The sequence below is a fragment of the Aquarana catesbeiana genome, linkage group LG04 (genome assembly GCF_042186555.1).
Source record: "Aquarana catesbeiana isolate 2022-GZ linkage group LG04, ASM4218655v1, whole genome shotgun sequence".
Classification (NCBI taxonomy): domain Eukaryota; kingdom Metazoa; phylum Chordata; class Amphibia; order Anura; family Ranidae; genus Aquarana; species Aquarana catesbeiana.
The window spans coordinates 669,092,688-669,106,778 of NC_133327.1; the positions used below are offsets into that span (position 1 = coordinate 669,092,688).

Consider the following 14,091-nt stretch of genomic DNA (forward strand, 5'->3'; position numbering starts at 1 on the left):
TCTAAAGAATGTACCTACCTTCAGAGAGTCCACCAGATCCTCCACCAGGAAGAGACGCCTCAGCTCCTTAAGAGTGCAGTTAACATGTCCCAGCGCAACATTACTATATTTATTAACAAGTTCTTCGGACACCGCCACATTGGAATCCAGACAAGATCTGAAATTGATAAAAACAGAGGCAGATCAGTATATGGGAACTTTCCAAAAGTTCTGTTTAGGGTCTTATTCATACAGAACATACTTTCTAGCATGTGTTTAAGTTGTGTTGCATGGACATTTTTTTTCTGTGTTTTACCATGTGCTGCAGCGCATCACACCATGCTACACAAGAACGCAAACTGTCCTATATTTTTTCAGCACATACCAACACAGCTTTCCTTCTATCTCTAATGTAAAACAGAGCAGGAGTTCCATTAGAGACCTGAGCCGGCTAAGAGGACCACTTCACCATCTCTACTGGGAACTTTGAGAAGGACTTGCTTTACAGTGCCTGCAGTAACAGGGGTCAGTGTTGGCTTATTTTTAAAGTTCATTTAAGGCTTGTTAGGAATATGTAAATCTTTCATGTCCATAGCCTGCCAACAGGTTCACTTTATTAGACAACCAAGTTTATAACCAGATCATTTTAACTGCAGAAATCTCAAACACCAACTAAAAATGTACAATTGCAGCACCATCTTATAAGCTTCTCCCACAACATTAAAGAATATGTAAACCCAACATTTCATATTCCTGATGTGTCTGCTGTACCATGTACTTGCATAAAAAAAAAAGTATCCTGTTCTCTTTGTATTGCTTCCTTTATGTGAAATCCCTGGTGTTCCTGCCACTCCCTCTGCGTTCCTATTAAAAACTGACCAGACTAGGCATGAGCACATTAATTATATTATATTTTTTTTTCAAAGCACAATGTAAAAATGTACAATTGCAGTACCACCTTGCATGCTTCCCCCACACCCTTAAAAGCTGTATGGGCTTTCTTTTATTTGTAATCACACTTGGGTGGATGCAGCATCGATGCATCCACCCAACAGATGCAGCTCAATGCTGCATCTGTCCCCCAGTGCCTCCAACACTGATCGTTCGCTTCTCACAGCTCCCTGAGCAGAGAGCTGCTGATTGCAGCTCTCTGCTGTGCCCCTCCACACTCACTGGAGCGCTAGGCTGTGGAGGGGGCGGGAGAGTCCGGCTCATGCTCTCAGCAGCTCACCGAGAGGCAGAGTCGCGTGCCGGTCCAGTCATGTGGGTGGATCCCAACTCCACTATCACAATCTTGCCAAAGCCTGAACCAGCTCTCTGATGTCAGCCAACAGCAGGCTGAAGCCCGCTGTCTGCTGAAAACCGGTCACAGGAGTGCAGAATGAACTGCATTCCTGTGATTCACAGAAGTACAGCCAAACGAGCTTTAGCTGTACTTCTCCTTTAAGACGTGACGTTTGCTGCCAAAAATAATCTGTGCTCTGTAAAATGAGAGCTCTCCTAGGGGTTGATGATGATTGCTCTGCAAGGTTTCTCTGCAACAGTGCAGAGAAAATGAACAGGACGTCCTGTTTTGACACCCCTTTCAGATTGTAATCGAATGAGCTCAGTTCAAAAATTCTTAAGATGTCTTACAGCTTAGCTGGGTGGGGGACAAAAAAAAAAAAAAAAAAAAAAAAAAACCACCACTTCCCTGAAAGGACAATAGCTTGATGGGAGCCGCTTAGTAACCACAGTCTCTAATGGCATAAAGCAGGTCAGTATGGGGTGAGGGAATTATACTATGTATGCTTTACATCACCTTAAAGCACGATGAGCGATGACCAGTGCAGAACTGTCATGTAGCACAGATCTAGTCTGTGGATATTTTCGGTACGAGTTCAGAAGATGGGTCAAGCAGTTATGGCATTCCTGCTGAGATGACCTTGACAAGGCTTTCCCTAAACTGATCAGTATGTGGAGTATGTCTGCATAAGGGGAATTTGCAGCAGATAGCTCGCAGTGCAACTAAAAAAAGGCATTGACGGAACAGCGGCACTGCTGGTTTCTGTACAGTAAGGGGGCGAGACAAAGTTCACCTAGACCAGCGCCTCTCATCAACCGCTTAGCTTTCTGAAAATATCATTTGCTTTAAATAGAACTTTGTTTGAAGGGCTGCAGAATGTCTGAATGGTGTAGTACAGTAAAGATTAAAGGTTGAAGGGTCCGTTCAGACAGGCGGCGTCCATTCCGCTCAGCAGGGGGTCCATGAACAGATCTGAATCAGAACAGACCGGATTTCACTTTTTAGGTCATCTGTGCCCATTCCATTTTTCACTTCCCAAGCTGGACAAACTCTTGTCTATAGGTAGGTGGATGTGAACAGACTTGCATTTGGTATTTATCTGGACCTAGATGGACTCCTACGTGGTTGGATATAAACAGACGCATATCTGCCTGCCCAGTGCCCATAGATTAGATTAAAGTGGAACTTTAGTCAGAAAATTAAGTCCCGATAGGTCCATTCAGGCTGGCCCCTTTTGCAGATATAGCTATGTAAAATATTAAAGATAAGTGCCTATACTCTTAGATTGTAAGCTCTAAGGAGCAGGGCCCTCTGATTCCTACTGTATTAAAGTGTATTGTATTTGTACTGTCTACCCTCAAGTTGTAAAGCGCTACGTAAACTGTTGGCGCTATATAAATCCTGTATTATAATAATAATAATAATAATAATAATAATAATAATAATAATAATCTGTTTAAAATTCAGTAATACAACGTCTCTCCCTTTTCAACTGAGCATGTGCAGAGCTCTATTCCTGGCACAGTGCCAAAAAATCAAAGGCACCAGAAGCTGACCTGTTGACAGCCTGAAGATTTACTGCTGTTCAGGGCTCCTGGCTTCAGCAAAATGGCAGCCTCCAGCAAGAAGAAACAGGAGCAATGCTGGAGGCAATTTACAGCTCACATTAATATTGACAATTATTAATGTGGAATGTAGGTTTCTTGCTAAAGAACATTATTTTTTAGCAGATGGTTAAGGGTAAAGTTACACTTTAGGTCTTTCACATAGCCTGGTAGCTGTGGCATGAATCAACAGATTCTTGTTGCTGGAATGACGGTGTTATGTGATCAGCAGCGGCCACTTAACCTATTTGAACTAGAGGCAGGCTAACAGCAGGCGCTGCGGTTCGCATATAGGTCGCACACAGAGCAAAAAGCTGCCGTTAGGGACAGATGTCTGAGTCTGGACACCGCTGCCTGCATCCACATGTCCTTAACCCCAGCCAGCCTCTGTGTGCAGCTACATGCGAACACCAGCACCCTCTTTAAGCCTGCCACTACTTTAAATGGACTGAGCAGCCACTGACCCAGTCATTCGAGCAGCAAGAATCCGTCGATTATTACCGTAGGAATTAAGCAGCCGCAGCTACCCGGCCACATGACAGAGGCCTTAAAACCTAACTCCCCATTTATGTCCCAATGTGGCCCAAACTATTACTGCACTAACAGGTGCGATTGCTGGGCATGTTGCATAACTTTATGTACTCTCAGCTACAGACAGCATAAAGTGCTGTACACTGGCAGCATGATGGGAACATGATGGAATAAAATAGATTCGCGCCGTGGCCTGCTCAGCCATTCACAGGAAGCTTTGTATTGAATGAACACAACGCTTCTCTTGATTGGCTGAGGAGACTAATGCCATCTGCTCGCCTCAGCCATTCAGAGAAAGCCTTGTATTCATAGAATAAAAAAAGCTTCCTGTGGAAGAATGAGCAGCGTTCAGATCAATTACTGCTGTTCCAGGAGTCAGACTACACACAGCTGTATATTGTCTATAACTGAGGCTACATACAGGCCATAAAGTGCACCAGCCGGGAAGCACAACTGTTAGTGCAGTAACCAGTGTGGGCCAGCTTGGCACAAACTATTTAGAAGGGACATTAATCGTTGAGGTGGGCTTTAAAGTTGTTGTAAAGGCTAAATTTTTACAAAGGTTACGAAGGTAACAAATTTATGTGCTTCTCCCCCCACAGCGCCCCCCCAAATACTCAACCTGAGGCCTCTCTAAATCAAGCAGTATGGATGGGAGCCTTGGCTGTTCCAGGTCTCTCTCCTTATTGGCTGAGACACAGCAGCAGGAGCCATTTTCTCCCACCGCTGTCAATCACATCCAGTGAGCCAATGAGGAGGGAGTCGGGGGTGGGGCTGAGCCATGGCTGTGTGTCTTATGGGACGCAAAGAGCGTGGCTTAGGAGCAAGCACGCACCAGTGCCCCCGATTAGCAAGCAGCTTGCTATGGGGAGCACTGGACAAGGGGAAGGAGCCAGGTGGGGGAACGGAGAAGAAGAGGACCAGGGCTGCTCTGTGCAAAACCATTACACAGAGCAGGCAAGTATGACATGTTGGTCTTTTTTAACAAAAACCTGAAGCTTTAATATGACTAACATTGAGCTTTCATTCAAATCCACTAGAAAAGCTATGACCAGAACATTTGGCTAAAAGGACCTCAAAAACACAAAGATGAGCTGCACAGTTCAAAATCTTTTTTTTTTTTTTCTGTTCGTGGCTCTATTCTATAGTTGCAATTACTCTATAGCCAATGTCCGCAACACAATAAACTCCCTGATCATGTTTTGCTGAAAGGATCAATCAAATATTTAGTATGGGCTGCCATCCCTTTGATACCCGGTAATGCATGCGGCAAATCTGTCACATTACTGTCTACTCCTTGTGTTTACCACCACTTTGGGCCAATTTATTTTCTATTTTCAGTTATCCAAGGTATACCTTTTCCATTCAAAAACGATTAATATGCAAGGGGGAAAAAAAATAAAAAAGTCCAAAAATAGTACTGTAAAGTTGGGTGTAGTTCTATAACTCATTATTACAGACCCATAAACACTTATGGAAGAAAGGCTTCCTCTACATGCCTCATCATGGAATAAAAATTCCTCTGGTGCACTTATTCATACTGTATGTAAAAGCACATGACAGCTGCTCTGTATTCCAAGCATCACATAACAGGCTCAATGTGAGACTGAACTGAGATCATTACACAATTATAGAATTAAAACCAAAACACCACATCAAGGAGGCATGTCATGAAAACAAAATTAAGCATGTAGACATGTTTTCAGTATGGAGAGGGGGGACAAAAACCATATTAATATAAGCTGGCCATTACATTATACAAATTTTCCAATTCAATTTCTTTTAGATTTACCTTCAACTATGTAGTACAAGGGCTTGCCTGAATGCACACAAATTGAAAGAGTTTAAAAAAGATGTATTTTTTTTTTTTGCACATTCATCCTAACCTAGGTGGATGCAGCATCAGATCGATGCATCGGTCCCCTGCCGCCTCTTCACTGAGAACCGAGCCACCGAATACCGCCAAGGGCTCGGTTCTCTCACCTCCCTGAGCAGAGAGATACTGCCCGTCAGTCAGCATCTCTCCTCTCTGCTCCTCATTGGAGCGCTGAGCTGTGGAGGGGCGGGGAGCTTCCGAAGTCAGGATGACGCGCTGCCGTCTGTGGAGGGGCGGAGAGCTTCCGAAGTCAGGATGGCGCGCTGCCGTCTGTGGAGGGGCGGAGAGCTTCCGAAGTCGGGATGGCGCGCTGCCTGGACTGATCTGTATGATGTCAGTGGAGAGCGGACTTCAGACCACCCTTCAGACCGCCCCTTCCCCAGCATAGAGCAGGTGCCCCTTCTCAGTGTGTAAAAGCCAAGGCCACTGCAAGGCATGCTGAGCTGTGGGAAGCAGTTCTGCTCCAGAAGGGAATACATTTACATTTACTTTGCAATACCCATGCTTCAGACTGTCGTGATCCGTTAATGTGAAACGTTAATGTGCAGCATTTCACCCATTGCGTTAGGATAGCAAAGAGAAAGAAGAAAGGTGCTACTATCCCAAATCATCCAAAAGTCCTCCTGAGCTGTCAGGTGTATGATAAGCAATCACTCAGCTGCCAAGATAACGAATAGAAGATGATCTGCAACTCCATACATGCTCTTGAATCTTTTCAAATTCATTGATACTCCATACAAGCCAGATAGGTACAGCAGATGTTAAGGCATTTCAGCCATGATGGCCTTGTTCACAACCAGCGAAGAAGGCCGTCATGGCTGAAACACGTTCACATCTGCTGTACCTATCTGGCTTGTATGGAGTATCAATAAATGTGAAAAGATTTAGGAGCATGTATGGAGTTGCGGATCATCTTCTGTTATTGGATTAGGATATTCCATTCATTAAAAAAAAAAAAAAAAAAAAAAAACACCACACACACACACACACAAACACCAAGAATAAGGTAAAGATCTGCATTTTTCTCATTTTCTGTAGCCTCTGCTGTACTAAATAAAAGATACTGCAATGCACCAAGTGTAGTAATGTGTGTTTAATGAGCATTACTTTAAAGCAATAGTGTGAAGCCTTAGGCCAGCCATAAACTGTTGGAATTGTGGCCGGTTCAGCAGGAACTGTCTGAGATTCAAACCGCGTGTACACAGGCCGGATGTACCAAGTTGAACGATCAACTTGGGTACAACCAGCCTGCTGGATTCACTTGCGATTATCGCAGTTAGCAATAATGACCGGTTTCTCCTGCCGGGGACAGCTTCCCCTGCCAGAAGCAGACCGACAATCTGAGTGTGTTGATGGGGGATTCATGAAAATCTTTCCTGCAACCACGAATTCGCACCATGCATGGCTTGCCTTAGGCCCCATAGATGTTGGGAGTTTGGCCCTCGATGCACGAGACTCGACATTTAGCTGCAAGCAGGGGGCAGAGGTGACCGCCCCGACTCACCGACAGCAGCCTGTCATACTATATAAGAGGCTGGTGGCTGGACAGGGTTTTGGGCGGAAACCATTACCAGTACTAACAATTAGGGCAGTATGCACCCGCGGGTGAATGCATCCCCCAGCAGCTGTCAGCTACTCATAGTCTGACAGGCTGCCAGCAGTGGGGCTGGACATTACACCCAGTGGCACCAACGTTTAAGGCAGTATGCACCCAAGGGTGAATGTCCAGAATGCAGACTTCTAGCGATCCAGGCATTCACCCCCGGGTGCATACTGCACTAAAATGATAGTACTGGTAACGGCCTCTGCCCAAAACCCTGTCCAGCCACCAGCCTCCTATATGGTTTGAGAAGCTGCTGGCAGCGGGGCTGGACAGGGTACCTGTGCCCTACACAGCTAAACACCAGAGCTGCATGCCCGGGGCTGAATGCCCCATGTACATGGGACCTTACAGGAAACTTTTTGAGAGAGGCATTGCAGACTGACATTGCTACTTTAGTCTTCACATGCTAGTTCCCTGTCTGTCCTGTTGACCCTCTTCCTTCAATACTTTGTGTCCTTTACTTGGAAGAAGCATGCAAAAAAAACAAAAACTAATTTTACAGATATGCCTACAATGTTGGGTACAGTTAGCCAACAGCCAGATAACCAGCATCTTCAAAAAGCAGGATTGGCAGTGGCAGCTCCCGTATGTCTATCAGGACTGGTTTGCTGTAAAAGACGTTAAAAAGGGGTTGTGTAAAAGCACAAGGTTTTTGATCTGAATGCATTCTATGCATTCAGATCAAAAGCCTTCTGTGTGTAGCAGCCCCCCAAAGCACCCCTCATACTTAACTGAGGTCCCTCTCTGTCCAATGAGGTCTATGAATGTCTCAGCCGTCTAAGAGTCTCCTTCCTGCTTGGCAGACAGCAGCGGCGTCATTGGCTCCCACTGCTGTCACTCAAAGTCAGCTAGCCAATCAGGGGATAGAGGGAGGGGCCGAGGCTCTGTGTCTGAATGGATACAAGGAGCTGTGACTCAGCTCGGGTGCCCCCATAGCAAGATGTTGGCTGTGTGGGCACTCAACAGGAGGGAGGGGCCAAGATCACAGAAGGGGGACCCGAGGAAAGGAGGCTCCGGGCTGCTCTTTGCAAATCCACCGCAACAAGGCAGGCAAGTATGACATTTTTTTTTTTTCCTATAAAAATACCAAACAAACAAGACTTATCACTTTAATTTTGCCCATACAGCAAAACTGGCTGCATATTTATGATAAACCTTTTGAATAAATGTTACACTACCAATCATCATTTATTCTGCTGCACTCACGATTGATGGCCACATTCTTTACCGATTGACTAACACAGGGGTCTCCAGCATTCTACAGAAAAGAGACAGTTTACTATCCTTTAGGTGGGCCGGACTGTGGCCAGTGGGAGTAGAAAATATGCCCTAGTGTGGGAGCAAACAATACCTCATCATTGGTGTCAGCAGGAGAAATAGTGCCCCATTGCTGGTGTCAGTGGATGGAATTAAGGCTGCAACTAACGATTATTTTCACAATCGATTAGTTGACCGATTATTTTTTCGATTAATCGGAAGAAATCAAAAAAAAAAAAAAAAAAAAAAAAAAAAAAAAAAACACAACACACACCATAATATGCAATTTATTTATTTAAAATAACAATGAAAAAAAAAAACGGAGCGTTACACAGGTATACACAGGTGTTATATATACACACAGGTATCCTGTTATGGTGGAGTTTATAGTACAAGAAACTCTCCCGGGAACACCAATGACGGGGCACCATTCCTCCCGGGAACACCAATGACGGGGCACCATTCCTCCCGGGAACAACAATGACGGGGCACCATTCCTCCCGGGAACAACAATGACGGGGCACCATTCCTCCCGGGAACACCAATGACGGGGCACCATTCCTCCCGGGAACACCAATGACGGGGCACTATTCCCCCCCCCCCCGCAACACCAATGGGCACTATTCCCCCCCCCTCCCAGGAACAATAAGGCACTATTCTCCGCCCCCCCTCCCAGGAACAATGGGGCACTATCCCCCTCTCCCAGGAACAACTATGGGGCACCATCCCCCCCCCCTCCCAGGAACAACAATGGGGCACCATCCCCCCCCCTCCCAGGAACAACAATGGGGCACCATTTCCCCCCCTTCCAGGAAAACCAATCCTGGGGCACTATTCCACCCACCCCCTGGAACACCAACGGTGTGATGGGGAACTCAACCCCCCCCCCCCATTTTCCCCTTTCTCCCCCAAGAAATGGATTAGGATCACGGGGCACTTGTCATAGAAATGACTGTACTGACTGAGTATTCTGTATAGCCATTAGCCGCTACCTTATCAGTTCACATTGTGGCGCTTGGCTCATGGCTCCTTCTTGCCTTTCTCTGTCTATTCCCTCAAGGCAGCAACGGGCGGGGCTGAGAATATTAGGGGGAGCCGACATCAGAGAGGAGAGGAGCGGACGTGCCTGGTCACATACGGTGTTGCCGCCTTGTACACAGAAGGGTTCTAACGGACTGGCAGGGAGGAAGGTGCGGTCCAACTAATAAATAATTAAAATCATTGACGATTTTCATTATCGATTATTATCGATAGATCGTTTCACCCCCAAATGGAATAGTGAATTAAATAATGCCCCATCGTTGGTTTCAGTCATCGGGCCCCTGGGCCGCAGTTTGGAGACCACTGGACTAACACAATATAGCTATAAATCGCAATAAGTACGACAGGTTATTACATTTCATGAGAGATTTCAAAATCCTACTTACTTAAATGGATGGCCTTCCTCGGACTTCTGAATGGCTTGCAGCACCCCCTTGTATATTCTAAAGCTGATGGTGACAGACAGTAGGGCCAAGGCAATGTATGCGGAAACGCTCACTATGCTGAACACCGTCAGAGAGAGCAACAGGAAGAGGCTGGCACCGAACACCAGTCCGGATTTCTTTATATCCCGCCAGTACAGGAGGTCAACGACTAGAGGGAAGAGGAAGATGCAATTAGCAACAGGAAAAAACAAAAAAACAGCATGCATGAAAAACACTCGTTATCTGATCTGGAGAGCACAATTCTGCAATAAAAGACAATACTACCCATGTTATCTAACAGGTAAAGTTCAACAAGGTATTTGCAATCAGACCTAACCTCAGCCCAATAAAATAAAAAAACGGCCTGAGGGAGGAAGGAAGTATTGGCCACCAGCCACTGTTTTGAGATTAGGCCAATCAGAGCTGTGCATGATCAGAGGATACAAGTCTATGTCTGTGCAGTAATCCACTGTTTAGTTAAAGTAAATAATAGCGGTGCTTTACCGCCGACGCACCTCCCGCCTCAGTGTGAAAGGGGCCTAAGGCTGGCCATACACATTCAATTCTCTGATACAATTTTCCTTCAGGATTTACCAAAACACACATGAGGTCAAAACTAAAACTTTTAAATTGTATCCAATTAGGCAGGCCCTCACACAACAGTTTAAGGTAAAGAACAATTGTACATGCATGGCCAGCCTAATGACCCATACACACGATGAGATCGGATGACTGATCAGCCTTTTTTTTGCATGCCAATTTCAGATCAAAAACTGAAAGTTATAAAAATTCTCATACAACAGAATAAAAATTCAGAAGGGAAGTCATGTTGTAATGTATTTGTATTGTATTTTGGGAAGAACTGTCGAGATCGGCTATTGAAAGCTGTACCAACGATCAGATTATCGTACAATCGCCTTGAAAGCGTTATTTTTTTATACGATTTTCAGATCGTGTGTACGGGCTATAAATTTGGGGCAGATTCAGAAATGATTAGAACCAGGTTTTTACTGCTACCAAATCTTTAGCCAGTTGTGAGTCTCAAAGCAAAAATGCTGCAGTGTCTATACTGCACACACCTAAAAGAAAAAAAAAAAAACCTGCAATTCATTTTTTAGGTATTAATGCCGGCAGAACATTGCAACTGTGATCAGCGCATTGTGGGTGTAATTCAGACCCTTCCTCTAGCCCCAGGTCTGTACCGAGGTAGGGACTTACCCTTATGGGGCTGGAGAATGTAAACAATGGCCTACTCTTGTGGTGATGTCACCTCACTTGTGCGCCAATGAGATCTGCCGTGGTGGCAGATGGGACTTGGGAGTCTTGCCATTCACAGGTCCCTTTGAATGAATGTCGCAGATGGGCGGGCAGAGCCACGCACGGCCATGCCCAACAATGCTGACAATTTCTAGTGCACACTCTGAACGTCGTAACGGGGGGGGGGGGGGGGAGCATGGTCACAATGGTGGACTATGCCTTTAAGACTTATTCAACCTTAGTGTCTGCGGGATGTTCATTTTCTTTTAATGAAGCATAAAAGGAATCAATTTTTGAATAGCCTGGCAGACCACAATATTTTTTTTAGAATGCAGCACGCCACAATGCACAGAACATTTAGATGTGTGTTGTGGCGCAGTATACTGCAGGTCTGTATAAAAAACATGCCGCGTTAAATGGAGATAAATCAACCCCATATAGCGCAGTCGCTGTATCACAATATACCTGTACATTAAAGCCTTTGTTACCCCAACATTTCATATTTCTGATATGTGGCTGTAGTACCATGTACTTTTTTTTTTAATAACAAAAAAGTATCCTGTTCTCTTTATATTGCTTCCTTTGTGTGAAAATCTCTGGTGATCCGGTCAGTCCCCCCCTCCCTTCCCATTTCAAACTGCCCCCACTAGGCAGTAAAGCTCATCCATCCCAGTGTGGTCAGTTTTCTGGCTGTGCTGGGAAAACAGCCTGCCTAACCACCAATGGGCAAGACATGCCTCTCACTATGAAGAGCAGTGTATTGCTTTTTCTATAGTCAATAGCGGACTGCGTATTGGTTATGGATGAGCCCACCGTCTGCTGTTAATCACAAGAGAAGCAGACCTGATAAGGAAAGAATTACTCTGAATTCCAATCAGATTTCGCCCAATCAACTTAAAAAACTTCCCAGCCACTGCGCCATCTGTGCGATAGCTGTGTTGGTGGGGAGGAAGCTCTGCTGCACTGAGTAGTAGAGATGGGCTCGGGCGTGTTCGGGATCCCACCTGCCTGATACCGCCAATCACAGGCACTGAGACATTTCCCGATCTGTGCAGCTGTGGACTGGGAAATGTCTCACTGCCTGTGATTGGTAGTGTGCAGTGCCAGCTTCCTGGTGGGATCCCGAATACGCCCGAGCACATTCCTACTGCGTAGATTAAAAAGAAAAAAAAAAAAAAAATGTAATGGATACATTAATTAATCCAGGTGTGATACAAAATACAGGGCTTACGCGTTTCAGCCTTATTCATAGTCATGGCTATGATGAAGGCTACACACCAACACAAGTAGGCCCTGTATTTTGTACCACACCTGGATTAATAAATGTATTTATTGCAGAAGACCTTGCTGACGGATTTCTTTTATCTACACGTTTGCTCAGGTGCTAGAAGGACATTACAAGCCAGTGCACCGACTGCTCACCACCTCAGGGAATTACTACAGGTGTTTTCTACAATATCTGCTGCACGGAGGATGGGGTTTGTGTGACCATTCCAGTGTCAATGTGCCTCCACAAGCAGCGTGAGCATTCTCTGAATGCCAATAATGCCAAGCGGCCAACCTCCTGTATTCACAATGCAGCAGGGCAGCCGCTCGGCACGAGATCCAGAAGCAAGTGGAGAACACTGGAGTAGCGGATGATTTCCAGCTTCCAGAGGCATCGGCCAGGTATGCTATATACATAGTTACACTGATCCGAGCTGGATCAACTATGAAAAAAATATCCATACCTGGAATTCATCAAAGTTAATTTTTAGAAAATCTATACGTTTACTTAGTGCTTTGTACAATAGAAGTGTGTGCTGATGCAATGGCCAACGTAACACATTGAGGACACAGAAGAAGAGCTACAGCACAAGTACAGCAAAAACTAGTGTAGAAATAGTTGGAGAACAGTGAGCGAGGACCTGACAATGCATTTCATTTGCTTCTAAATATGGTTTAGTTCACAGTAAGATAAACATGGAAAAGGCCCATTACCTAACAACACCCTGAGAATGTGCCAAACATGAACAAACTGCCAAACCTCATAACAAGCGCTGCTTATTTCTCCTACAATAGTACTACATACAACTGCACCCCTATAAAAGACTGGCCGGGGACCCCCCCCCCCCCCCACATTATAGACCTAGAATGTGTATATTGTATATATCAAACTTAAAGAGGAGCTCTAGTCTCCTCCCCCCAAAAAAATAAATAATAATTTAAAAAAAGGCCTGAAAAGCTACCTACCATGCCTCCCCACTTCCCACTGTGGAAAGCCTGGGACGGTAAAAATAAAGTCCTGCAAGCAGCATGTCTGGGAGCGTTGTATACCGCGCTCCTACACCGCCCGTCCATTGGAATGAATGGGAAGCGTCTCCGAAGCACTTGTAAAGCGGTTTGGAAGCGCCACAACACGGGCGGTTTTAACCCTTTCTTTAGCCGCTGGCTGGGGTTAAAAGCGGCCCACTAGTGGCTGAAAAGCGCTGATAAAACTAGCGGTGCTTTGCCGCTAACAGACCCGCCTCCCCAGTGTGAAAGCAGCTTTAATATCTGGACCCTTACCTGTCCAGTGATTCTGCGATGTCAGCACCCGAGCCAATTCGTCAATCAGCTTCGGGTGCAGGCACTGGCATATTGGGTAAGGGAAACATTCCAGCTTCACAGCTTCTTTTCTACCATGCATGCGTGCGTAGTGCTTTGTGAATGGTTCGGCAGTCTTCTGGGACCTGCGTGTTCCCCAGGGAGAGTGGCCATGTACTGCATTGCAACAGTCATTTACAGGCAGTACTGATTACCTAGGCAAGCTTGCCGACCCCAAAACCAGATAAACCAGTAGCAGTGCCATTTCAAGCTGCCAAATAATTCCCCATAGACGCCAATGTGTCCGTACTCGCGAGTGTACATAAAGTGAGGGTACATAAAGCGGGGTATGCCTGTATTTTGTACCAAATAACCACAAAAAGGTGTATTTAGAATATTTAAAAATTATTAAAGACTAATATTTTATAAAAAAAAAAAATACATAAATAAATCTTAAGGGTTTCCTTTGGGTCAAGGCTAAGCAAAGGATTTTTGGGTATGTTTAATGGCTTGGTATCCAATTCCTTACTGAGGTGTCAGAACTACTGTCATTTCCTACTACAAGAAAGGAAGAGTCTGACTAGTTGCTAAGTGTGTGTCACAAACAGGTCATCTTTCAGGCACTCTGAAGAGATCCATAATTTATTACCAAGCATCAGGGCATCATA

General features: G+C 45.2%; 1 protein-coding gene across 7 annotated transcripts in view; it reads right to left on the minus strand.

The window, feature by feature from the left end:
* Positions 1-14,091, minus strand: part of RTN4 (reticulon 4) — a 97,572-nt gene that overhangs the window by 20,196 nt on the left and 63,285 nt on the right. For all 7 annotated transcript variants that reach the window (XM_073628581.1, XM_073628583.1, XM_073628582.1 and 4 more), the window contains 2 exons: positions 9,563-9,770; positions 19-157 (listed from right to left, as the gene is read on the minus strand). In XM_073628581.1, coding sequence (XP_073484682.1) covers positions 19-157; positions 9,563-9,770 — 347 coding nt within the window. The remainder of the gene's footprint in view (positions 1-18; positions 158-9,562; positions 9,771-14,091) is intronic.